This window comes from Schistocerca cancellata, chromosome 8, assembly GCF_023864275.1.
Source record: "Schistocerca cancellata isolate TAMUIC-IGC-003103 chromosome 8, iqSchCanc2.1, whole genome shotgun sequence".
NCBI lineage: Eukaryota > Metazoa > Arthropoda > Insecta > Orthoptera > Acrididae > Schistocerca > Schistocerca cancellata.
The window spans coordinates 141,203,709-141,227,355 of record NC_064633.1 but is presented as its reverse complement, the minus strand read 5'-3'; the positions used below and the strand labels follow the sequence as shown (position 1 = coordinate 141,227,355).

The 23,647-nt window shown below is 39.7% G+C and overlaps 1 protein-coding gene across 1 annotated transcript in view; it reads right to left on the bottom strand.

Annotated features, from left to right (window-relative positions):
- Positions 1 to 23,647, bottom strand: part of LOC126094455 (dmX-like protein 2) — a 355,200-nt gene that overhangs the window by 5,483 nt on the left and 326,070 nt on the right. The window contains exons 56-57 of the mRNA XM_049908834.1: positions 20,716 to 20,860; positions 3,992 to 4,209 (exon numbers count right to left, since the gene is read on the bottom strand). Coding sequence (XP_049764791.1) covers positions 3,992 to 4,209; positions 20,716 to 20,860 — 363 coding nt within the window. The remainder of the gene's footprint in view (positions 1 to 3,991; positions 4,210 to 20,715; positions 20,861 to 23,647) is intronic.

Below are 23,647 nucleotides of genomic sequence, written 5' to 3'. Positions count from 1 at the left end.
CTAAATAAATTAAATGCAAAGGTTAAAATTGTGTAAAAATGTAAAAAATGTGGAATTTTCAACATGATTTCGCAAAGAACTGTGTTCTGTAAAACTCTCCACACTGGGTTCGCTATAAATACCACAGTTTTAACTGTCTAAAATGTGTATTTGATTATCCAACATGGACAAACAATGCTAGATAATTTGAATCAAATTTGAGCATGAAAATCACGGCATGCAAAAAATGTTAACTTTGGATTTTTGTATCTAATTGAGTAAACTACACAAACGCTGAACATGAAACTTAATACACAGTATTTGGTAGTACAAGGACGTGAAATTTTTCATTCATCTACTATTTTCCAGAAGGCTGCAAATTCGTTTAAAACATGGTTATTTTTGCAAGACCATGAAAATGGTGTATATTTGACACTTTTTTACCCTTGGTGTTTTCTATCAAACCTTCAAAACCACTCTCATTTGAAATATCGCATTTTAAGACCCCCACCCCCCAGAAAAGTGGGTAAAATTTCCAACACGGGATAACAGTGCTACTTGAATTGAGGCAATCTAGGTGGAAAAATTGTACTGCGAATAAAGTTTTCACTTTGGCTTTTTATATGTCACTGACTGAAGTCATCATAAACATAAAATTTTGGACAACAACAACTTAGTAATGTGTTTCCAATATACTAAATTATTTACATTCTCCTCTCTAAATTTCTACAAAACCAGCTCAAACTTGTTTTAATAAAAATTACAAAAAAAAAAAAAAAATCACATTCAATTTGCTTTTAGAAAATATGTTTACTGTAACTGATTTCAGACTAATCACATTTGTAAAGAGCATGTTTCAAGCATTCAGATTTTCCAGTGGGTGCTTACAATACCTGAAAATGAGAGAGGATTTTGGGCAGGCCCAAGGCAATAGACTACAATGCAGCAACCTGTTGCCCGTGTTTCGTTGCATGTGTTTTTTATTTTTAAACTGACAAGTAATATCTCACTATATTGCACCGATCCATGGTGACATTGTCACTACTGGTTCAAGAACAGGAACTAGTAACTCCATTGCCACAGACGTCAAGCCCGATAACTGTGCAATACCAGCCATGGATGGGTTTCTTCCTTCAGGTCCCCAAGTACACAGCTCAGTTTCTTAATTTAGGTTCTAAAGCCTTGTGGTGGTACCTGTCTGCTCACAAAGCCATTTGCTCAGTATGTTATCTCCAGTCATCAAATCTATAGGTCACAGGCAGCAAGCAAATAGTAATTTCAATTTTGATTTTAATTGCTCAACATTGCAACATTATTGAATTATGCACTGATAAAATATATCCATCCTCAAGGCCCAGCTCATTTATTTTATTGGCTCGAAAGCCAGGATGCTTATTAGGCTCCAAAACAACAGCCTATTTCCACATTCTCTGTTCATTTAATAATTGTTGTCTTACTGACAGTATCAATTTCCAGAAAACAAACAGCAGAAAGTGGCTCAAAAATTTTGAACAATGTAACTGCAATGTTGAGAAGTTTAAAATCAGAAGCGATATTACTTTTTGCTTGCCGCCTACATGACATACTCCTATGGATTTGAGAATCAAAAATAAAGGTACTTAGTGTATTACTTTGTAAGCAGATAAGTACTACCCACCCGCCTCCCCTGTGGCTGGTATGACCCCCATGGTGATGAAGTTGCCACTTCACAGTCTCAAACCAGTAGTGGTAATTTCACCATGGACCAATGCAATATAGTGCGACATTACTTGTCAGTTTCAAAATAAAAACCACATGTAATGAAACATGGACAACAGGTTGCTGCAACGTAGCACTTTGTTGTGGTACATTCCCCCAAATTCATCCTTCATTTTCAGGTACTTTTGGTGCACATTAGTAAATCAAACACTATTTTATTTTGAATGCTTGACAGTATGCTCTTTCCAACTATGATTAGTATCAAATCAATTATGGAAAACACAGATTTTCTAAAAGAAAACTGAATTTGGTCTATTTTTGTAATTTTACAAAAATCATGTTTGACATGATTTTGTAGAAATTTAGAAAGCAGTACGTGAATATTTTACAATGAAAACCTTATGTTACTAAGTTGTTGTGCACAAAGCTTCATGTTTGTCAAGCCTTGAATCAACGAGATATAAGAAACTAAAGTTAAAACTTTATTCAGAGTGCAAGTTTTCCACTTAGTTTTCCTTGATTTATGTAGCATTGTTAGCCCAAATGGAATTTTACCCACTGTTTGGGAGGGAGGGGGGGGGGCAGGTCAGCTTAAAACTCCTCGTTCGAATGAGACAGGTTTTGATGCTTTGATAGAAAATGGTATTTTAAAAGAAGTGTCGAATATTTACTACTTTCACTGTCTCATAAAAATTGTCATATTTCTGATGAATTTGCATATTACTGGAAAATAATAAGTGAATGAAATTTTGCATTCTACATCCTTGTGCCACTGAGCTATTGCGTATTAAGAATCATTTTCAGCATGCGTTTACTATGAGACATAAGAATCCAAAGTTAACATTTTTTCATGATGCGCTATTCGCACCCAAATTTGATTCAAATTATCTAGCATTGTTAGTCCGTGTTTGGTAATCAAACAGTCTTTTTAGACAGTTAAAACCACAGTATTTATAATAAGCCAAATTTGGAGAATTTTACAGAACAGTCATTTTCAAAATGATGTCAAAAATTCAAAATTTTTTTCATTTTTACATAATCTTTGTCTTTGCACTTATTTTATTTAGTGTTGTAAAGTGGTGCACAAAGAAACTTTATATTTGAGAACTTCGTCTAGTTAGGTTACTGCATGCCAAGTTTCACACTCTTTGACGCTTTAGTCCCTCGGTTACATGAAGCCAAACTTCCAAGTTTTTTCAGGAACCAGTTTTTTTGGGAGATAATGTCTAAAATTTTTGGCTGAATGTGGCTAGTACATTTTTTTCCTTGTTAGTCTTAAGAGAACACACAGTTGTACAAGACTGCCAAGTTTCAGTTGTTTCAACAAAATATTACCCAACAGCTCAAAGTCACCAGAAGTTCATGCTTGCACTGTGCAAAATCATTCATGGAGTCAAACAAGTAACTGTATCTTGGCCAGTATTGCTTCGATGAACATTAAACCTTCCAATGTTCATTGGGGACATGTATGAATGTTCACATAAAATATGTTGAAATTTGTGATGAAAGCCAAAGGTCTTGAGTTTGAGTCTTGCCCTGGCATACAGTTTTAATCTGCTAAGAGGTTTCATATCAACACATACTATGCTGCAGAGTGAAAATGCCGTTCTAGAAATCTCTGGTGGTCTGGCAGCAAGGCCTAGGTGAGTTAACATAGAATATCCCTTGGATGGTTCACTGAAAAACTGACAACCAACAGAACACGAGCAAACAAATGTGAATGCGAACAGCGCACAACTGTATGCTGTTTGTGCCTGTGTGCCTAGCATTTACACCAGAGAGAATTCTCATTTTCTGTCACATATTTGCTTGTTAGCTTCAAAGTGACTCTCATCCTACAGAAGCTGTAATATTTAAGCTATCTGAATACATATCACAATCGCTGTATATAGTAGGTTGCACTAAGCTGACTAAAACAATTACAACAGTCATCAATAATGGAGAGCAAATAAAAAAAATCTTATGAATACAATGAAGAATGTCACTTATTATCTGAACCTTACAAATATGCATTTAAAAAACGTTACAAACATGGTCTTCTTTTGAAATCAATGCATCGTTGCAACTATTTCTGTATGTTGGTGTACATGCAGTTCCTTAGTCTTCATCAACAATAGCAACATGGTTTAACAACTGTTTGCTTTAGTTTTTGAAGACTGGCTATTTGCCTTTGCTGCACCCTCAGTAGACACGACACGAAAAATAGGAGGGAAGAAGAGAAAGGGGGGTGGGGGTGGGAGGAGGAGAGGACAGTCTTATTTACAAATGAGTACTTTGCAACATTAGCAACAATACATTTACTGCAATAGCTAACCTTAATGTCTCCATCTGCTGAACCAGTCACAAAAAACTCTTCACTGGGATCAATTGCAAGGCACTTTATGGGCGATTCATGGGCTACAAAACGATGTCTCACTTGTCGCTGTCGAACATCCAGAATGGCTACATCACCCTTCTTTCCAGCAGAAATAATTAACTGGTGTTGCGGTGCATAGACAAGACTTGAAGCTCCTTGATCATGAATGGAAAATGCTGCAACAAAAATTCTTTTATGTACAGTAATACACTGAATTGTAAGCAATACAGCAAAGATGTTTAGAGGAGTATGAAACACAAACATAAAATAGTTTCAACTAACTTTATAGCAACGCAAAGAACACACATACAACTTGAAAACAATAATGTAAACAATAAACTAAAATGAGGGTACAAAAGTAATCACATTAACACTATGGTGAGTAAAACAGCGAGTATGTTTTAAAGGGAAACTTCAACTGAGGAAACTATAAAATTACAAAGATACAGAATGGGTGGCCACACTTACCTTCAGAAAGAGAAATTCAAAGTATTGCTGAGAGAGAGAGAGAGAGAGAGAGAGAGAGAGAGAGAGAGAGAGAGGTGTCCTAGCTTTTGGAACTATTTGTTCCCTCGTCAGATATGAAAGAAAGGTGTAAGTTGGAGATGCAGATCACTCAGACATAAGGCTGAAAGAAACCAATCTGTTGTGATAAAGGGGGAGAAAGACAACGGGAGAGGCATCATAATAGCAGATCAAAGACAGTATACTGGTAGGCACTGAGCTCCAGAGAGTGTAGAAGTACACAGTGAGAAGTGAAGATGGTTTAAGAGAAATGGAAGGTGAAAAAAATAGTGGAACTAAGAATATTAGGATGACACACACACACACACACACACACACACACACACACACACACACACAGATTTTTTTTTTTTTTTGTTGGGTGTAGTTGGGGGGGGGGGGGGAAGGGGAAGGGGTAGAAAGGTAATCGACTAAACCTTAACTACTGCTTGTGATGTCAGTGACTTTGGCACAGTTGAATAAAAACACAAATATGACAACAAAAATCAAATAATGCTAATAGCTTCCTACAAAATTCTAAAGATGCATTTCATACCTTTAAATGGAAAATGCTTAAGTAAGCAACACTACAACAATAAGTCATTCAAAATCAAAGGGCATTTATGGTCTATTTGCTTTTGTGTTAAAAAAATATTATGGATATAAAAGCATATTCCTTGGATTCACAGATAAAGTGGGTATTTGCTAATGGTTGTTTCCTTTCATACTTAAACATGACAGATGTTACGCCTGTGCACAAAAAGGTAGCAAACCACATCATATTAATTACTACCAAATCTTTCTAATATTCAACCTTTCAAAAGTAATAGAGTACTGATTACAAAAGTAGCAGAGTACTGAATGCAGCTCCAACTCTGTCAACAGCTGTCTGCAAATAACATTCTTAGAGAAACCTGTGTTTCTCCTGGCTTATAAAATATTTAAACAACTTACTAGAAAACAGTCATGTGAGATCTTTGACAACTGCAGATGTTTTGACAGGTTTTCAAGACACAAATGCAATGAGAGAGCACTGTGCAAGGAAATTTAAACCCTGCGTAGATGGGGCTACAAGAGTTAAGAACCACAATAAGCAATGCAGGAAAACAATGCAATCAATACTGCAAACAAGTGGTGCCATTACACAAACAAAAATGAGCATTGAACTTTTTTTATTTTTCTACAAGGTGTACAACTTTGCTTCCGTTATTATTTCCCCCACATTTGAGACTTTAATGAAACAAATTGGTTACACATGTATCATTTAAAGTATTTTCCATCACTGGCCACTACTTTCTCCCATCTTTTGAGCAGTGTACAAATCCCGCGTCGAAAAAATTGTTCATCTTTTGAAGCGATCCAATTTGTGACTTCTTCGTGAGATCAGAAGTGTTGGTCAGCCAGGCCATACTCCATTGATCTAAACAAGTGATAGTCAGAAGGGAGTAATGTCTGGAGAATATGGCGGATGGGGGTAGGACTTCCCATTTTAATGTTTCCAAGTATGTTTTGACCTCTTTTGCAATGTAGGGTCAAGCTTTCTCGTGCTGCAAAATCACTTTATCGTGCCTCTCACGGTATTGCGGCCATTTGTTTTTTAATCTCTGCTCAAACACATTAATTGTGTTCAATAACGAGCACCTGTGATTGTTTCACTTGGTTTTAACACCTCATAGTACATGACGCCGAGCTGGTCCCACCAAATGCAGAGCATGATCTTGGAGCCATGAATATTCGGTTTGGCCGTGGATGTGGAAGCATGGTCGAGATATCCCCATGATTTTTTGCATTTAGAGTTATCATAATGTACCCATTTTTTGTCCCTGGTCACAATGCGATGCAGAAATCCCTTCTGTTTTTGCCTCTGAAGCAACTGTTCACAAACACACAAATGCTGTTCAACGTCTCTTGGTTCCAGCTCACATGGGACCCAAGTTCCTTCTTTCTGATCATAGCCTTGAGACATTTTGAAATGGCTTGCTGTGTCACTCACACTAATCGTGCCAATTTTTCTTGAGTTTGACGCGAGTCTTCACTCTGCAATGTCTCCAATTCTGCATCTTCGAAAACTTTCTCTCTTCCACCATTATGCTAGTCTACGACGTTAAATTCACTGTTCTTGAAGCGTTGAAACCACTCACGACACATTCTTTCACTAATAGCGTCCTTACCATACATACTTGAGAGCATCTGATGAGACTCAGCCCCTGTTTTCTTCATACTGAAACAAAACATTAACACCTCCTGCAAATGACAAGAATTAGGCTCATAAACTGACATTTTCAATCAAGAACAACTTTATGATGCAGACAGAGGTCGACTAATGTTTGAATGAGGTTATGTTGACCCAGGTCCAAGCTAACTGCCTGACATTCTTTCAACCGCTTCTTACCATTGTCGCCACATATCGGCAAATGGTAGAAGCAAAGTTGTACACCTTGTAAATTTAATCGGAAGACTTTAATTATAATTTTTAATCAATTAACTGGTTTAAACGTATTTTTTTATTTCCAATACTTTGCCCTATCATTTTCATCATCATATTGACTATTTGACTATTCTCACTGGACTCGCATTCGGTAGGACGACGGTTCGATCCCGCGTCCGGCCATCCTGATTTAGGTTTTCCGTGATTTCCCTAAATCACTCCGGGCAAATGCCGGGATGGTTCCTCTGAAAGGGCACGGCCGACTTCCTTCCCAATCCTTCCCTAATCCGATGAGACCGATGATGACCACGCTGTCTGGTCTCCTTCCCCAAACAACCCAACCCTCTTATTTTTCTTTCTATCATTTTTTTCTATTTGGAATCTGCTTGTACTGCCTACAGTCTGCAACCAAGAGCATCCAGGTCAGCCCATCGCTTGGTAACGTGGCATTCTGTGTAGCCAGTGTGAGGATGGTTTCAGGTAACTAATGGCAGTGAGAAATTAAAGTTTGTTTTTACCGCTAAAACTGAAATTTTGCTGTATGGTGAAATTTTTCTGTCTTCCATTTGCTTGTAGAGTTTAACCTTAAATGCTGTGAACAAAACAATCACGATTTTAGTTCTGCTGGAGATTGTTGATGCTGTTTTCTCAGATATATTGCACATCCCAAGGTTGTGGTTAGTTTAGGACACAAATTTAAATTCAGGGCTATAATACCTGTCATCTGCCGCAGTTCAGTCATCGGTCACTCAAAATTAACTGTCGATAGAGTAACTCCGTCACATCTCGTGGCGGCCACTTCCCATATTCCTCTGTGTTGCACATTAACAGCATTTGTGAAGTGACCTGCCATGTTTATACGTTGCCTATAACCGAGTGGTAACTGGCAGTGGATGTGACAAATATTAGCGGCAAGTGACAGATGTCAGCTATCAAGCAATTTTAATTGGACTACAGTTGTCTGCAACGTATGTGATGTCTTTCTACAAATGCCATATTATAGCTCTCGGTTAGCGTAGCCCCACATATCCACAGTTTAAACTTACTTGCACAGTGATCTCTTGACTGCATTTGTTCCCTGAAAATGATGAGGTGTCCACCTGTCAAAATACTGAGTTTTTCGAAGATGCCACACTGTAATCAAATTGGTCAATGCTACACTTTCACTCTCTACTAAGCAAAAAGAAGCACTAGTTTCATACATTATCTGATGGATTAATGTACCTCACACAAAATTAGTTTTTTACATCTACATTTATAACCTGAATATTAGTTATATAAAATTCACATATGTATCAATATATCACACTCACATGATATTAATTTAGAATTAATGTGCAATTATTATGTGTTTTTATATAATTATTAATTTTGAAAATTGTTGTTAAAAATTACATTTGCTTATTATTATTATTATTATTAGTATTATTATTTTGTTATTATTATTATTAGTAATAGTAGTATTATTACTACTACTATTGAAACTTTTGAAAAAGATTGAAAGAATGTACAATATGAATGAACTATTTTTGTCAGCATTACAATGACTGTCTTTGATGGGTTTTGGAAGTAGTAGTTTTGGTGTTCAACATACAAGAATGTGGTGAACATCACATATGCACAGCTTCTATCCTTGATAGAATGGGTATGTTCTTCCAGTATGACGAGGTCCCTGTACAATTTGTCATATTATCTAAACCTAACTATCCCTGGAAGGTGGATTGGCAGAAGTGGCTAAGTATTTTTAGCCAATAAGGTACCCTGATCTTACCACTTTAGATTTTTGTCTTTGGAGATGATTAATATGTGAAGTCTACAAAGAAAAAGCAAGCTTAAGAGATGAATTGATCATTGGGATTATGAATATTGATTAATACTTTCTGCAAGTATTTGTTTGGTTTATATTGTAACAGCTGTATTCCTGTAACAGTTCACAAATTGGACAAACGTAATGTGTAATGTTTTATTTGAATTAAGTCTATATTACCATCACCTAAAATGTTTACTATTCCTCCTGAAAAACCATATTTGTACAGGGTGGTCCATTGATCGTGACCGGGCCAAATATCTCACGAAATAAGCATCAAATGAAAAAACTACAAAGAACGAAACCTGTCTAGCTTGAAGGGGGAAACCAGATGGCGCTATGGTTGGCCCACTAGATGGCACTGCCATAGGTCAAACGGATATCAACTGCGTTTTTCTAAATAGGAACCCCCATTTTTCTTTACATATTCATGTAGTATGTAAAGAAATATGAATGTTTTAGTTGGACCACTTTTTCGCTTTGTGATAGATGGCACTGTAATAGTCACAAACATATGGCTCACAATTTTAGACAAACAGTTGGTAACAGGTAGGTTTTTTAAATTAAAATACAGAACGTAGGTAGGTTTGAACATTTTATTTTGGTTGTTCCAATGTGATACATGTACCTTTGTGAACTTATCATTTCAGAGAACGCATGCTGTTACAGCGTGATTACCTGTAAATACCACATTAATGCAATAAATGGTCAAAATGATGTCCGTCAACCTCAATGCATTTGGCAATACATGTAACGACATTCCTCTCAACAGCACGTAGTTCGCCTTCCATAATGTTTGCACATGCACTGACAATGCACTGACACATGTCAGGCGTTATCGGCGGATCATGATAGCAAATATCCTTCAACTTTACCCACAGAAAGAAATCAGGGGACGTCAGATCCGGTGAACATGGTATGGTGCTTCAACAACCAATCCACCTGTCATGATATACGCTATTTAATACCACTTCACCCGCACGTGAGCTATGTGCCCGACATCCATCATGTTGGAAGTACATTGCCATTCTGTCATGCAATGAAACATCTTGTAGTAACATTGGTAGAACATTATGTAGGAAATCAGCATACATTGCACCACTTAGATTGCCATCGATAAAATGGGGGCCAATTATCCTTCCTCCCGTAATGCCGCACCATACATTAACCTGCCAAGGTAGCTGTCGTTCCACTTGTCGCAGCCATCGTGAGTTTCCCGTTGTCCAATAGAGCACACTGTGCCGGTTTACATTACCGCTGTTGGTGAATGACACTTCGTCGCTAAATAGAACACGTGCAAAAAAATCTGTCATTGTTCTGTAATTTCTCTTGTGCCCAGTGGTAGAACTGTACAACGTTCAAAGTCATCACCATGCAATTCCTGGTGCATACAAATATGTTATGGGTGCAATCGATGTTGATGTAGCATTCTCAATGTTTTTGAGATTCCTGATTCTCGCGCAATTTGTCTGCTACTGATGCGCGGATTAGCTGCAACAGCAGCTAAAACACCTACTTGGGCATCATTATTTGTTGCAGGTTGTGGCTGACGTTTCACACGTGGCTGAACGCTTCCTGTTTCTTTAAATAACGTAACTATCCGGCGAACGGTTCGAACACTTGGATGATGATGTCCAGGATACCTAACAGCATACATAGCACACGCCCGTCAGGCATTTTGATCAAAATAGCCATACATCAACACGATATCGACCTTTTCCACAATTGGTAAACGGTAAAATTTAACACAGGTAACGTATCACGAAGCAAATACCGTCCGCACTGGTGGAATGTTACGTGATATCACGTACTTATACGTTTGTGACTATTACAGCGCCATCTATCACGAAGCGAAAAAAGTGGTCTAACTAAAACATTCATATTTCTTTACATACTACACGAATATGTAATAAAAATGGAGGTTCCTATTTTTAAAAACCCAGTTGATATCCGTTTGACCTATGGCAGCGCCATCTAGCGGGCCAACCATAGCGCCATCTGGTTTCCCCCTTCAAGCTAGACGAGTTTCGTTCTTTGTAGTTTTTTCATTTGATGCTTATTTTGTGAGATATTTGGCGCAGTCACTATCAATGGACCACCCTGTATATCACTATGGACAGAGTTTTTAAGCACACCAAAACTGTCTCTCATCAGTTCATACCTAAGATATGCAAAACTATAAAGTTCAACAACAGGAAATCAAATGTTTTGGATGTCACATACGTTATACCATAGAAGGCTGTGCTTCCACATATTCTCTCCACATTATGTACATAAATGACTTGCTTAGTATTATGCAAATAATGCAAGGAGTGAAGATAACCTCTTACCGTCTAGGTGTGGTGTTCAGCTGCCAACAGGCATGTAAACAGGACTGAAAATGTATCTGCACTCTTTGACAATTGCCTGACTGACTATAATGTCCCAGCTCTGCAGTCTGGTAGAGTACTTGAGGGAAGGAAGGTTTAATATCCTGTCAACAGTAGGGTCATTAGAAATGGAGCACAAGCTGGATTAGGGAAGGAAACTGGCCTGGCCATGCCATTTTGAAGGAATGTAAGAGATTTAGGGAAATCACGGAAAATCAAAATCTGAATGGCTGGACAGGGATTTGAACCATCATCCTGCCGCATCCAGTGTGTTAACCATTTAAGAAATGCTGAGAGAATTAGTGAGGCAGGGAGAGGGAGAGAACGGTCAAGTGATGGATGCCCAATAGCTAGGAGGTACAGGCCACAAGTGAATAGGACTGGAATGTGCCACTGGTGAACTCACCCGGGAACAGGCAGGGGAACTGCAGATGGTACACAACTAAGTGTAGGAGCATATTGGGACAGTGAGATAGAACAGAGGAAGAGGGAAACTGCAGGATGTAAACTGATGGGATGAAGTGGGGGAAGAGAATGGCATGTGGACAGGGATGTAGGCAGTTTTGGGGCTGGGGCTGGGGCTAGTGGAATTTAAGCCTAGGAGGATTGCAAGATGGATGGATGTCTCATAAAGACAGTTACTTCTATGTTATTTAGAAAAGATTATGTTAAGGGGAAGGATCAAGACGGTATGGGTTATGAAGTAGCCGTTAACGAACATGAGTGTAGCCGTTAACGAACATGTAGTGCTCAGCACGTTCTGGCACTAGGTGGTCAATGTTGATCTTGGCCATTGGGCAAAAAAATGGTTAGCCACTAAAAATACTGTGCAAAATACATGTAGACAGCTGTGACATTACAGCCAGTGTGAGTGTGAGAGAGAGAGAGAGAGAGACAACTGCCTGATGTACCACCATCCATACTACTACACTACTACTACTACTACTACTACTACTACTACTACTACGTGATCAGGCCCAGTGGACCGCACGCATCTACAAGTTTCCTCCTCCACTGTATTCTGTCCATTGCTGCTATCCGCCATTCGTCCACATCTATTGACACTTGGTTTAAATCTTCATAGAGTCCATCCCTCCAACGCTTCTTGGGTCTCCCTGGTGGTCTCTTTCCTGTAGGTGTGAAATCCAGGAGCTTCTGAGGCCATCTGTGATCTTCCATCCGGGCCACATGGCCGCATTTGTTTGGCTTTGACAGTTCCTGCTATGTTGGGCTGCTGGTATAGTTCCTCAAGCTCTTGGTTGTATCTGATCCTCCATTCCCTTGTATCTGCATCCAGAACCGGACCGAAGATCTTCCGAAGCACTTTTCTCTCAAAAACAAGGAGCTTATGGAAGTCCTGTTTCCGGATACTCCATGTCTCACAGCCATATAGAATAACAGGCTGGATCAGGGTTTTGTACAGTCGAATCTTGAAGTGTCTGGAGAGATATTTGGACCGAAGCAGTTGTGGTAGGCTGTGGTAAGATCGGTTTCCTGCTTGTGTTCTGGCACTGATCTCTGCTTCACATGACGAGTTCTCAGTGAAAAGTGCCCCTAGGTATTTGAATTCTTGCACTCTCTTGTAGTCATGGTACCCAACCTGTAGCGATTGTAGATGATCAGCAGTCTGACAATGACCATGCATCATAACGAGGTACTCTGTCTTGGCTTCGTTTATGTTTAGCCCAAATTTGCTGGCAGCTTCCTTTAGTGCTTTGGTCATTTGCTCCAACTCTTCTTCCGACCTAGAGAGTATACAGATGTCGTCTGCATAGGCTAAGTATGCCAGTCTCTTTCCTTCAATTTCAATCCATTCGTTCTCTTGGAAGGTCTCGTGTACGATCTTCTCGACGGCAAAGTTGAACAGGATAGGGGACATCCCATCTCCTTGCCTGAGTCGTCACAAATTAAAACTCCTCAGTTACGCGATTTCCCATCTTCACCTTCGCACGTTTTGTTCAGACAGATCTTTATCAGACTGATGAGTTTCTCTGAAAAGCCAAACTCCCTTAAACAGTTGAGCAGGCTCTTGCGATGTATGCAATCATAGGACTTCTTAAAATCAATGAATAAAATATGCAAATCTTTACCATATTCACCCAGTTTCTCAGTGAGCTGCTCGAGACTGAAGATGTGATCTACTGTTGACTGTCCTGGCTGGAAACCTCCCTGGTACTCCCCAATCACCGATTCTGCTGCTGGCTGAATTCTATGTATGAGGCAATTGGAAAGGATCTTATAGCAGACATTAAGTAGGGCCATTCCTCGATAGTTGTCACATTTCAGTTTGTCGCCCTTCTTATGTATTGGACAAATCAGAGCTGTTTTCCATTCTCCTGGTAGTTCTTCTTTGGTCCATATCGCCTGTATCAGTCAGTGTATTTTTTCTGCAAGTTTCTCTCCTTCTGCCAGGATCATTTCAGCCTGTATTCCATCTTCACCTGGACTCTTATTCTGTTTAAGGTGTCTGATTCTGGTTTTTATCTCATCCAGGGTAGGTGGGGGATAGTCTGCATCGGCTGTAATTGGGTGCTGGAAATCAAACTGCAGTTCGGGTTGATTAAAATTTAGCAGCAGTCGAAAGTACTCTTTCCATCTCTTAGCTATGTCCCTATCATTCGTCAGGATCTTATCACGGGAATCTTTGACAAATTTCTGCTTGGCCTGGTGACCTTTGCAGAGGTACTTCACTCTCAGAAACATTTCCCTAGTCTTTTGTCCTCTGAAGTCTGTTTCTGCTTCAATGATGATATTCCTTATGTATTTCCTCTTTGCTCTTCTCAGAATTGCTTGTGTAGTCTTTCGGACCTCCTCAAATTGTGCTTTGGCCTGTGCCAGATTTTCCCCTTCAGCCACTTGTTCCTGGCTTCCTTTCTCCTTTCCAGGGCAGCTGCACATTCCTTTCCAAACCAGATCATCATGCCCACTGGGTTTCTCATGAGTGTTTCCTTTGCTGTATCCCTAACTGAGCTCTCGATGTTTCCCCACATTAGTCCATACTACAAACATCAAAAAAAGTTTTGCATAACCTCGATTCCAAGAGCTCCAGAACCTGCACAGAAAATTGGAAGAGAGATCAACACAAACATCATTTCCACCCTTTTTACTGCTCATGAAAACCACAAATATAATGTTGTACCACCATACAGCAAAACCTTCAGAAATGGTGGTCCAGACTGCTGTACACACTGATACCTCTAATACCCAGTAGCACATCCTCTTAACACTGATGCATGCCTGAATACATTGTGGCATACTATCCACAAGTGCATCAAGGCACTGTTGGCCCAGATTGTCCCACTCCTCAATGGCGATTTTGCATAGATTCCTCAGAGTGGTTGGTAGGTCATTTCGTCCATAAACAGTCCTTTACAATCTATTTCAGGCATGTGCGACAGGGTTCATGTCTGGATAACATGCTGGCCACTCTAGTCGAGCAATGTCATTATCCTGAAGGAAGTCATTCACAAGATGTGCACGATGGGGACGCGAATTGTCGTCCATGAAGACGAATGCCTTGCCAATATGCTGCTGATATGGTTGCACTATTGGTCGGAGGATGGCATTCACGTATCGTACAGCTGTTATGGCACCTTCCACGATCACCAGCGGCGTACGTTGGCCCCACATAATGCCACCCAAAACAGCAGGGAACCTCCACCTTGCTACACTCACTGGACAGTGTGTCTAAGACATTCAGCCTGATCGGGTTGCCTCCTAACACGTCTCTGATGATTGTCTGGCTGAAGGCATACATGACACTCATTGGTAAAGAGAACATGATGCTAATCCTGAGCGGCCCATTCGTCATGTTGTTGGGTCCATCTGTACCATGCTGCATGGTGTTGGGGTTGAAAAGATGGACCTCGCCATGGATGCGGGGAGTGAAGTTGCGCATCATGCAGCCTATTGTGCACAGTTTGAGTTACAACACAGTGTCTTGTGGCTACACGAAAAGCATTATTCAACATGGTGGCATTGTTGTCAGGGTTCCTCCGAGCCATAATCTGTAGGTAACGGTCATCCACTCGAGTAGTAGCCTTTGGTGGCCTGAGTGAGGCATGTCATCAACAGTTCCTGTCTCTCTTTATTTCCTCCATGTCCAAACAACATCGCTTTGGTTCACTCCGAGATGCCTGGACACTTCCCTTGTTGAGAGGCCTTCCTGGCACAAAGTAACAATGTGGACGTGATCGAATCATGATATTGACTGTCTTGGCATGGTTGAACTACAGACAATATGAGCTGTGTACCACCTCCTTGGTAGAATGACTGGAACTGATCGGCTGTTGGACCTCCTCCGCCTAATAGGTGCTGCTCATGCATAATTGTTTACATTGTTGGGTGGGTTTTGTGACGTCTACGAACAGTCAAAGGACTGTGTCAGTGATACAATATCCACAGTCAACGTCTATCTTCAGGAGTGCTGGGAACTGGGGTGATACAAAATTTTTTTTGGATGTGTGTACTTTGGATTAATGCTGTATCCAACCAGTGCAGTAGGGCTTTGGCAATGTGGTTGAAGGTCACGTCTCATTTGTTGCACCACCTTTCATATGTTCTCTGAAAACTTATTTTTGTTAGAATTAATTTGTCTCCTGTTGAAATATGTACTAGTGTTAAGTATTAGTCCAGCTTTAAAGTAAATTTAACTACTAATGGATTCAGGTGAACTGCAATTGAAACATAGTAGATTCATTAAAAGCCAAGGTACATGGTGTAATGTGAGACCTGAGTGGTATACATTTGTATTGATGGCAGTATGATGAAATTTGCTGCCTGTTCAATACTCTTCAATACTTCCCTCTAGATGTTTGCACTAGTGGTCACTGCTCCTCCTCCAAACCTTCCAAATTCAAATTAAATCCATGCATGACCTCCACTGTCCAATCGTAATATAAGATGACCCCTATATTAATCTCTTACACAATGCAAAAAAGACCTAGTTTAATCTGCGAATGTAAGACAACATTTTAATTTGCAGAATGATGCACTGCCCCTGGGGCGCTAGCGCCCGCAGCCAGCGCCCCGAGCGAATTGGTATGTTGCTGCAGTGGCCGAGATGGGTCGCTGAGCTGGCTGTGCACACCACCCACAGAGCCTCGCCATGCCGCTGTATGCAAATATTGCAATAGATAAAAATTTATTTTGTGACCACACATCGCTGTCCTCTTCGGCAGAACTGGGGCATCTAAAACCAATCTTTTTTGTTAGTTTTTTATTTGAGCTTCAATAAATGAAACAATTAATTGTTAAAGTGATAAAAGTGTTTTAAAAACAGGATTGTACAAAATTAATTGTATGTTCTTTTTTGGCGTGGTACGAGCAGGAAACAGGTGGGCACAGTTTGCGCGCAAGTTACAAATGATCGCTGAGAATTGGGAAAGCAGCGAAACCCTTTGCTGCTGGGCATCTCATCAAGGATTGCCTGGTCGACTCGGCGGCTTGTATTTGTCCACCAGAACTCATGGAAAAATTTGAAAACATAGCTCTTTCACCTCAAACTGTTGATCACAGAGTCGAAGATTTGGTCTCAGATATGGAGCAGTAATTAACGGAGAGAGTGACAAACTTCATTTCACTTTCTATCGCTCTTGAAGAGTCCGCGGATGTTGCGGACATATCTCAGCTCATCATATTCATTCGAGATGTCAACGACAATCTGCGTTTCACTGAAGAATTTCTCGATCTTATACCATTAAAAGACACAACCACGGGTTTGGATATTTTTCTAGCCATGGAGAACGTGTTTGAGTCAATGGGTTTAAAATGGGAACGCCTGACCAGTGTAACAAGGGATGGAGCCCCTGCGCTACGAGGGATATGCACTGGATTTCGGAGTTACGTGAGGTCAAAAATGGCTGAAGCTGGCTGCTCCTTATTCGCGACAGTCCATTGTCTGATACATCAGGAGGCACTTTGTGCAAAGATTGTCAACATAAAAAATGTTATGGACACAGTTCTTCGAACGGTTAATTATCTTCGCTTGCATGGACTCACACACCACCAATTTAAAAAATTTCTGGCTGATATCGAAGCGGAATACCCGGACATCCCCTACCACACTGAAGTAAGATGGCTGAGCACAGGAAAGGTGCTTCATCGGTTTTTCTCCTTGAGGGGTCGAAATAAATACCTTTTTGGAAATGAAAGGACGTCCAGAAGAATTACTTTGTGATCCTCAAGTGGGTGGCGAATTTGGTTTTTTTGTGACCTTACTGGTCATTTAAATACTTTGAACATTTCACTCCAACGCGAAAATCACTATGTTATTGATTTAGTGCAGACGATTCAGGCATTAAAAAAAAAAAAAAACTTACTTTGTGGGAAAAACAATTGCGCGAGAAGAATTGTGGACACTTTCCTGCACTAGACAGCGTTAAAGAAGATGTGGATTTTTCAGATTATGTTGCAATCATTTGCGAATTACAAGAAAGGTTTGAAAACAGATTTATGGAGATAAGTGACCTTTAGTCGGCTTTAGATATATTTGTTCGCCCGTTTTCCCTTCGGCATAGGACGTCTCACTAGTGCTTCAACTAGAGCTGATTGACCTGCAGTGCGATATCCGCCTGAAGGACCACTTTCTCATGTGTAAAACATTGGATGACTTTTACAGCTGTCTTCCACAAGAGAAGTATCCTCTTTTAAAGCTTGCTAAATCTAAGAACCGTTCATTACCTGGTGATAAAAATTTGACTAATTCTTTGAAATTATCAGTCTCAGGGAATATTGTACCAAACATTGACAAAATCGTTTCCTCGAAAAAGAAAAAAGCGTAAATTGTTAATTGTCTTCTTTAACAATGTTGACTGTAAGAATTAAAGAGCTTTATAACCTTAATTCTATTTTTTAATAAGCTTTCAAACTTGGTCGGTTAAAATTATTACGTACAAAACAGCAAACTAAGGATCCGATTTCTAAACTCTGAAAAGGGATACAAAGAGATGTAGCCCGAAGTATAACAAAAAATGTTTACTTGTAAATGCTAACAGTAAGAATGAGACTCTATATCCCTTAGATAAAGTTATTTCTAAAATATAATATTTATGACTCTAGTTCATTTAAGAAACTGATATATTTTTCAGAAGACGCCTATTGTACATATGTCGAGTGTGCATGTGTAGTACTAATAGAATGAAGCTGTGGTTCAGAAAACAACTAAGATGTTCTTCGATTCTTGTTTTGGATATTGTTGTCTAAAACTTCGCATAGTAATCCTGCCACGCGAACACTAGTTGTTACCTAAACGGTAAATGATTTGCTCGTTTTACCGCTCATCGGCCTCTTTTACAGAGCTGTGCTTCCTCTGCTATTTTGTTTAGGTTGGATCTGACCGCGGGACAGTCCAGCGCAGAGCAGTGCTGTGTGGTCTCACTCGCTCCTCAGCTGTCTCTCTCGCTCCTATGCCGACACTAGCGACACAGGGTCGCGGTCGGGGCGCTAAACTACACTGCCTGGCGCCCATGGGGTGCTGGTGTGCCCGCTGGACGCAATTCTCGGATGAGCCCGATATAGAGGATATGTTGGTGTTGCAGACCACTGTCTCTGGCCACTGAGGATGGACCTCAGTGGAAAGAGACAGTGGTCATGTATGTGCGAGTTTCACCTGCATGAGTAAGAGTGTGTTTTCTACTTTAGAAGGAGGTCTTTTTGCCAAAAACTTGAACGTATAGCAGCATTTTTGATGTACATGTCTGCGCCTCAACATTACCTCTGTATGGTGAGTAGCATCCAATCTATTTCATAATACTGTCATTATTCCATCCTGAACATCCTTTTCATGATGTATATATGTACTCTTATATGTATGGATGGGTGTATGTACACAAAATAATGACTTAAATTCCATTTAATTCTTAAAGGTTTAATATATAAATAAAAATCATAAATATAGAGAAGTTACTGTGCAGGATATTGTGTTTATTATTATTACTATTATTTACATTTTATAGCCTTCTTTACACAAAGAATTTTTAAGTTTCCTGTCAGCCCAGTACTACTTCATTCTCTCGGATCTCATCCTTCTTTCTTCATGGGAAATCACCCTTTCTATTGTCTGTTTGTCGATTCTAGTTTGCAGTCTGGTTTGCTTGTCTGCGAGTTTCCCGATTTTGTCAGTTTTGTGTCTTAGGTCTTCCAATGTAATCTATAGCTCATCCGTATCTTCCTTGATTTCTGTAATCCACTTAATGTTGCACTTACTATGCCACAATTTTTCTATTATTCTCCTGATGATCCTGTTCTCTGGTATTCTGATTAAATGTCCGAAAAATGAAATGCATTTCTTCCTGATTATACTCATTACTGGTTCTATTTCCTTGTAGACTGTTTCATTTGTAGCTACTCTCCAGTGTCCATATTTCTGGTACGATTTGTTGATGCACGTTCTGATGATTCTTGTCTTTATTTTGAGTATTTTGTCTATTTGTGCAGTGTCAGTTGTTTTGAAGATGGTTTCAATTGCGTATGTAATTTGTGATTGAGTGAGTGATTTGTAGTGTTTTAATTTTGTTTCTACTGACAGGCTCTTCTTGTTGTAGGTGTTCTTGGTGATATACTGTTTATTTTTTTATTTACACGTCAAGTTCTGTAGGACCAAACTGAGGAGCAACTCTCCAAGGTCATGGAACGTATCAGTACGTGAAATTACAACATAAAAGTAATAACAGATAAAAATAAATGTTCATGAACCTGAAAAAAGTCAGTCCATAAGTTTAAGTAAACGCTATCAGCAATACAATAAGAATCAGCTTAATTTTTCAAGGAAATCCTCGACTGAATAGAAGGAGTGACCCTACGAGGAAACCCTTCAGTTTCAATTTGAAAGTGCGTGGATTACTGCGAAGATTTTTGAATTTGAGTGACAGCTTATTGAAAATGGATGCAGCAGTATACTGCACACCTTTTTGCACTAGAGTTAAGGAAGTCCGATCCAAATGCAGATTTGATTTCTGCCGAGTATTAACCGAGTGAAAGCTGCTTATTCTTGCCCCTATCCACTGTGCTCTAGTAAATTTGTTTATTCTGTTATGCCATGTTGGCTTTTCATTGAGGTTATATGTTATGATTTCTCCCAGATATTTAAATTTATCTACAATTTTGATTTCTTAGTTTCCTATGGCAATTTTGTTTATGAGTGGTGGGTCAGTTAACATGATGACTGTTTTTTCAAAGGATATTCCAAGACCAATTTTCTGTGCTATTTCCTGTAGCGAGATAACTTGTTGTTTGGTTTCCTGGATACTGTTGGACAAGAGAGCAAGGTCATCAGCAAATCCTAGACAATTTAAACTTATGTTGTCTTTGGGTCTTCCAATTTGGATGTTCTTTGGGTTAGTCTTGTACCATTCCCTCATTATGTATTCTAAAGCACAGTTGAACAGCAGGGGTGCCAAGCAATTTTCTTGTCTTAAACCTATTTTTATGATGATTGGCTCAGAGAGCTCAGAGTCAGTTATTGTGTTTATTATACAACACACAAACGTTTAGAAATGTAATATTAATGAGAAAGGGTTGGCAGGTTTTTCAGATGAAATGGTACACAATAAACAACACAAAGGAAGAAACATACCTGTTATCAATGCTTTCTTCTGAGGTAGTAACGAATCCCACAATGCAACGCTTTTACTTTCTGAGCTGTGGCCAGCTGTAGCCAGCATGCTACATGACCCAAGGAATACAAAATCACTTGTTATTTTATTGTGGCACTGGTACGTCTGTAACAAGAGAATAACGATTTTTCTACTACTTCATCTTCATCTGTCTGACAAAATAATTTCTGTCACAGATTAATAACTGAAAATGGAAATTTGAACTTTGTATAAATGCATAAAATAGCATGTGGATGCAAGAGGGCGGGGATGGTCGAATCTTGAAAATATCTGCTCTACAGTCTACAGAGAACGAATGAAATGTAAAAATTAATTGTGCAAGAGGGTCAGGCAGGTTGTGTGTGTGTGTGTGTGTGTGTGTGTGTGTGTAAAGAGAAGAACTGGAAGAGGAACGTAGAAAAAAATGGTAAGTTGTAATAGATAGTCCAGTCAAACATTTTTCATGTAAAATTATATCTAATTAATGCACTTGGTGGGACAAACAATTACTTCCCACTTGTTACATCACAGAGAATACATTCATTGTTTATATGCACATGGATTCATATTTAGTTACATAGATGCGTAATGTATAACTGATAGCAGGACAGGATGTGCCTATGGAACTGAAACTGGGTACAATTTGAACTTCTAGTGGCATCATCCCATGATCTGACAAACATATTTGTGAAAATGAAAGGATGTTGGTAGCCCCTATCCATTTTGTGGTGATAATAATCAACAAAATATTTTAAGAGTGTCTTAAGAATCTTTACATACAACATGTTTGGAGAACATTCAGTCAGCTCAATAATAAATTGCCGAGTGAATTTCAGAGGTGCACGAGTGCAGATTTGTGAATCTTGTGTGTGGTCAGGTAGAACACAGATGCTACAATAATGGGGGTGACCCCCAGTTGTGCACATTGTATATATTTCCCCAAATCCACTTAGGAGAAGTTTGATTCATCACTGAAGACGACACGATCCGGAAGATCTTCATCGTCATGCAGCAACATTTCATTTGCGAACTTGACACTTAAATTATAGTCTGTAGGCTTTAGAACTTGTAAGAACTGAAAACTATAAGGACATAGTTTAAGCGACTCGTTGAAAGTTTCCACACAGACTCACTGGAATTACTAATTTACGACTAGCCTTCCGAAGAGTTTTTTGGGGTCTCTACATGAAAGACACTCACTCGTTCAACACGTTCTTCAGTTACTCTTGGTTATTCCATGTGGAATAACTCTTCCCTTTGTGCAAAGATATACAAACAAAACTGTCTGAGTTGCTCTTTCATTTGATGTACAATTTATTGTTGTAAATTGAATATAATAAATGCTACAAAGTGGTAAAACCTGTATATTCGTTTTGAAACACCTTGTAATGTATATTTAGTTTGGATAATAAAATAAACTGATCTTAATAGATTTGTGGAAATCACGAATAATCAAACTGTGGAAGTCTTGTGCGGGAATTTGAATCCCTTTCCTGTCAAATGTGTGTTCAGTGTCTTGACCAACTTGTTATGTGCTATTGGGATGGGACAAGCTGTGTAAGGAAAGGATGGGGCATATACACTGAAGCACCAAAGAAACTGATATAGGCATGTGTATTCAAATACAGAGATATGTAAACAGGCAGAATATGGTGCTGCGATCGGCAATGCCTATATATACAACAAGTGTCTGAAATAACTGTTAGATCAGTTACTGCTGCTACAACGGCAAGATTTAAGTGAGTTTGAACGTGGTGTTATAGTCGGCACACGAGAGATGGGACACAGCATCTCCGAGGTAGTGATGATGATGTTTGGTCTGTGGGGCGCTCAACTGTGCAGTCATCAGCACCTGTACAAAGTCCCAATTTTTACACAGTCCAACCTCGCCACTGTCACGATTGATGATGATGATGATGAAATGATGAGGACAACACAGACACCCAGTCACCGGGCTGAGAAAATCCCCAACCTGGCCGGGAATGGAACCCAGGGCCCCATGATCCAGAGAGAGCAACGCTAGCCACTAGCTGTGGAGATAGTGATGAAGTGGGGATTTTCCCGTACGACCATTTCTCAAGTGTACCGTGAATATCAGGAATTCGGTAAAACATCAAATCTCCTACATCGCTGTGGCTGGAACAAGATCCTGCAAGGACAGGACTAATGGCGACTGAAGAGAATCATTCAACATGACAGAAGTGCAACCGTTCCACAAATTGATGCAGATTTCAATCCTGGGACATTAACAAATGTCATCATGCGAACTATTCAGTGAAGCATCATCTATATGGGCTTTCGGAACTGACTGCCCATTCATGTACCCTTGATGACTGCACAGCACAAAGCTTTACACCTTGCTCAGGCCTGTTAACACTGTCATTAGACTGTTTATGACTGAACACATGTTGTCTGGTCGGGCAAGTCTCATTTCAAATTGTATCGAGCCGATGGATGTGTACGGGAATGGAGACAATCTCATGAATTCATGGACCCTGCATGTCAGCAGGGTACTGTTGAAGCTGGTGGAGGCTCTGTAATGGTATGGAGCATGTACAATTGGTGTGATATGGGACCCCTGATACGTCTAGATACGACTCTTAAGAAGTGACACATACGTAAGCATCCTGTCTGTTCACTGCATCCATTCATGTCCATTGTGCATTCCGACAGATTTGAGCAATTTTGGCAGAACTATACGACACCCCACACATGCAGAATTGCTACAGAGTGGCTCCAGGAACACTCTTCTGAGTTTAAACACTTTCGCTGGTCACCAAACTTCCCAGACATGAACATTACTGAGCATATCTGGGATGCCTTGCAATGTGCTATTCAGTAGAGATCTCCATCCCCTCGTACTCTTACAGATTTGTGGATAGCCCTGCAGGATTCATGGTGCCAAATGTTTCC